The 3,660-nt window shown below is 43.4% G+C and overlaps 1 protein-coding gene across 1 annotated transcript in view; it reads right to left on the reverse strand.

Moving 5' to 3' along the window:
• Positions 1–490: 490 nt before the first annotated feature.
• Positions 491–3,660, reverse strand: part of aff2 (AF4/FMR2 family, member 2) — a 197,518-nt gene continuing 194,348 nt past the window's right edge. The window contains 2 exon segments of the mRNA XM_032510839.1: positions 491–876; positions 1,956–2,173. Of these exon segments, the coding sequence (XP_032366730.1) occupies positions 755–876; positions 1,956–2,173 (340 nt within the window). The 3' untranslated portion in view covers positions 491–754.

Consider the following 3,660-nt stretch of genomic DNA (forward strand, 5'->3'; position numbering starts at 1 on the left):
AACTTTTCAGAAGTCATTGTATTCTTCAGAAGCCATTTGTTGTTAATTTACTAAGAGAATCCAAAACGGAGGCTCAGGTTCAGCAGCTTTTAGCTTCTGGCTGAAACATCAGCCTCCATTGATTCAGTCCTAGTGGTAGCTGAGGCTCCTTCCTTTACCAGCGTGGCCCTTATCTAATGATTGGCCCCGTATTCCACTTGGATCAATATCAGCCGGAGGCTTTAATTCAAGTCCCAATCACAGACCAGTTTCTAGGCCACTGCTGGAGCAGATGAGCTTCTGTTGAGCTCCTTCCTTGCTCTCAGCCTCCTTAATCACATCAGCCTCTAGCATATATTTTTTGAAAATATACCTGTTTTAGTAAAAGTACGTTTTTTTTTTTTACCTTTCCTCTCTGCTTGTAACATCTATTGTCCCTTTAGGAATTTCAGCTACCTTCGCTGATATTGAGGGGCTCCAGAAAGCAGCATCAGCCAACTTTTTAACACACATGTGCTAATTTGTATTCTGTGATTCGCAGTTAAATTCCCAAACTCAATAACTCTTCAGTCCTTATTGCAGGGGAATTTCAGCCCAATAAATCCACTCAATCTACGTCGTTACATGATTACGGGTGGTGTGGGGTCATTTGAAGGATCCCAGTGGGATTTTAAGCATCGTCAGGGTCTCATCTCACATGTTATGCCAGTTCTAGTTCCCAGGCCCATTTCTTTTTCTTTTTTTCTTCCTTAATATTTTGGCTCTGGTCCAGGCCTTACAGCAGGTGAGCCTCTAAGCGGAGCCAGTGCAGTCCCTGCCGGATGTGTCGGACCAGCTCCGTCATGCTGCTCTGCTGACTCAACGGCTCCATCACCGAGTCCAGCTCCTGGAAGAACTCTGCAGGGATGGGGGGAGGGGGGAAGGGAGGAGGGAGAGCCAGAATTACTGAGGGTTATGTCTGCTGCTGCTGCTGCTTGGGCGGAAATGAACCACAACACCACAGTTTGGGGTGTTTTTTTCTGATTGTGCAGTGGGCGTCAAGAGACAGAGTCAGGTCCTTCATCCAAACCTTGAAGCTATCAGAACTTGGTTTACAACACTTTCCACAAATTATTATTTTTTTTGTTGTTGAACAGTAATCTAACTAAAAAAATTGATGTATAAGTGGTGGCCCAGGGCTGCATGATAGTTAGCTTAACCCTCATGTTGTCATGTTGTCCTTGGGTCAAATTTGACCCGTTTTCAGTAAAAAATAAAATACTAATTGTCACAAAATAGGGGCCGTCAAAATAAAAGCTGAAAATGTCAACATTAAAAATATCAAAAACTCAAAAAAACACCCATAACATTGAAAAAAGGGACAAAAATGTCAGAAAAAGCGATAATAATGTTGAAAAAAAGTGACCAAAACGGGATTTTTTTCACGGTTGACGGGAAGACAACACAGGGGTTAACATGAAAAAAAAAATGTAGTTGGACACGCTTTACTCCATTGCCATTAGAATTCATTATTTTAATTTAATTTTTAATTTTAACTACCTTTTATTAGTCCCAAAAGGGGAAATAACAATTTTACACTCTGTTGTCATTACACACAGGCCTGAATTACACACACATGCTCAGGTCGTTTACATGCACTAAATGAAGAGCTGTCAGAGTGTGGGGGGGGGGGGCTGCCCCATGAAAGGCGCCCCGAGCAGTTGGGGGTTCGGTTCCTTGCTCAAGAGCCCCTTGGCAATTATCATGTATTTGTACAGTGTGTAATAGTAACAGTTCTGTTTTAAACCTGGTTTTAACAAGTACACTGAACATTTCTTTAGACTTAAATCGGCTACTGATCGTGACTGGGCAAATTTATAAAAAGCTTCTACATCTGCTGTCAGGTGGGTGTTAAAACAACCCTCTGGAGCCCAAGTTTTACTATTGCAGAAGAAGAAAGCGCAGTTTAGTACAGACATTTTTTACTGTAGTCCTACCTTTGCTGTCAGTGGCCAGTCTGTCGGCCGTCTCCCAGTGTTCATAGCTCCGCAGGATGTTGTTGGTGATGTTAACGTGGCTGGCGGCCATGTGGTGAATCCGTTGGGGAATAGCCACGCTTCCCGACGAGCCCGGGGCGCCTCCGGATGCTCCTCCTCCACCACCGCTGCTGGCTGGGGAGGGGCAGAGTGAGAGGGGCGATGGAGTCCCATTGACCCTGCAGAATACAGAGAGGCAGTGAGTCCCAGTAACACCGAGGCAATTAAACAGGGAGCGTCCGTATGCTGGAAGGGCTTTGGACTTACATGCTAACATACAAAGAGGAAAGTGTGCACTGGAGACATTTGTAACATACTTTCCAAACAGACCTTACTGGCATTAAGGATCTATCTGCTGAATACCGCCTTTATTAGTTTTCTATTTTTAACATATGACTGCTGAAAAGTGCTGTCAACAGCACAAAACAAGAAAATCATTATTTTTAAGTGGGAATGGGTAAGAGAGAAGAGGCTGATGGAGGAAAAAAAAAAACATTTGTCCTCCTCAGAAAAGAACAAGGTGGAAAGTAAAAGATGCCCTAGGGATAAGAAGCACCATACTTGTAAAAGGAAGCAGCAAGTTTAATAGAAAATGTGGTATTAAAGCTGCGTTTATAGATTTTATTTTGACCACTCGGGGGCAGTGGAACAAGCTGACATATTATCACTTCATGAAGTTGTTATTGTTATGAATGTAGTCGTGAACACATTATTAATTACGAATCCAGCAGACACGGACCAACATTAGCCTTCTTTTGGAGTCAGGGTTCTAGCCATCAGAATCATGAATATAAAATGTCAAATGTCAAATGAATACCAAAGTTCAAAATTAAGGCTGAATATTATTTCCCTATCTTACCCCTACCCCTACCCCTTACTCCTTCCCTTGGGTTTTGCGCGTTCATGCGAGACCAAGTGCAGTCCCAATACTCTTTTTGATCGAGGGCTAGGGCTAAGACGAAGGGGTGTGTACCCCTTTAAAGCTAAGGAGGACGCGAGCTTACTTGCTATTGTACAACAAGCAACAATGGCCGCCGCATCGACCAGAGACACCCATAAATGTAAGTATTTTCGGCTTAAATAACTGATTTAAAAATTACGACAGTCTTGTTTTGTGGTCAATGATCAATGTACATAAGATCGTCACATACAGGCCGCATGAAATGGGGAACCCCAAATAAGCTACTAAAATAATAAGATACAAATAAAATACTAAAAGTCCTGCATATATGTACTGGCAACCATGTTCTGTTGGTGTTTGGCTAGTCTGGCTCAACAGATGTACACATTGCTGGGACCTGCACTCTCGGGGCTTATGCCGCCCAGAACGGTTGTGATTGGTTTAAAGAAATACAAACAAAGGCGGAGAGTTATTTTTATCCCAGAATAGGTGGTGTAGCCAGACCACTGAGCAGCGCTGATACAGCTTTGGAGATACAGTCAGTCCAAACATTTTGCAGCACGTCTTTTAACTGGAACCAAAAAGCGCGCTCATGTAACTCCAATTCCTGCCTCATTGCACTGGCTTCCTGTACGTTTAAGGATGGATTTTAAGATTTTAAAGCTGTGAATGGACTGGCCCCGACATGTATCTCGGACCTCATCCTAAGTTATGGGCCAGCGCGGTCACTGAGGTCAGAGAGCCAGCTCCAGCTTGTGGTCCCCA

This window comes from Etheostoma spectabile, unplaced genomic scaffold (genome assembly GCF_008692095.1).
Source record: "Etheostoma spectabile isolate EspeVRDwgs_2016 unplaced genomic scaffold, UIUC_Espe_1.0 scaffold273, whole genome shotgun sequence".
NCBI classification, from domain to species: Eukaryota; Metazoa; Chordata; class Actinopteri; order Perciformes; family Percidae; genus Etheostoma; species Etheostoma spectabile.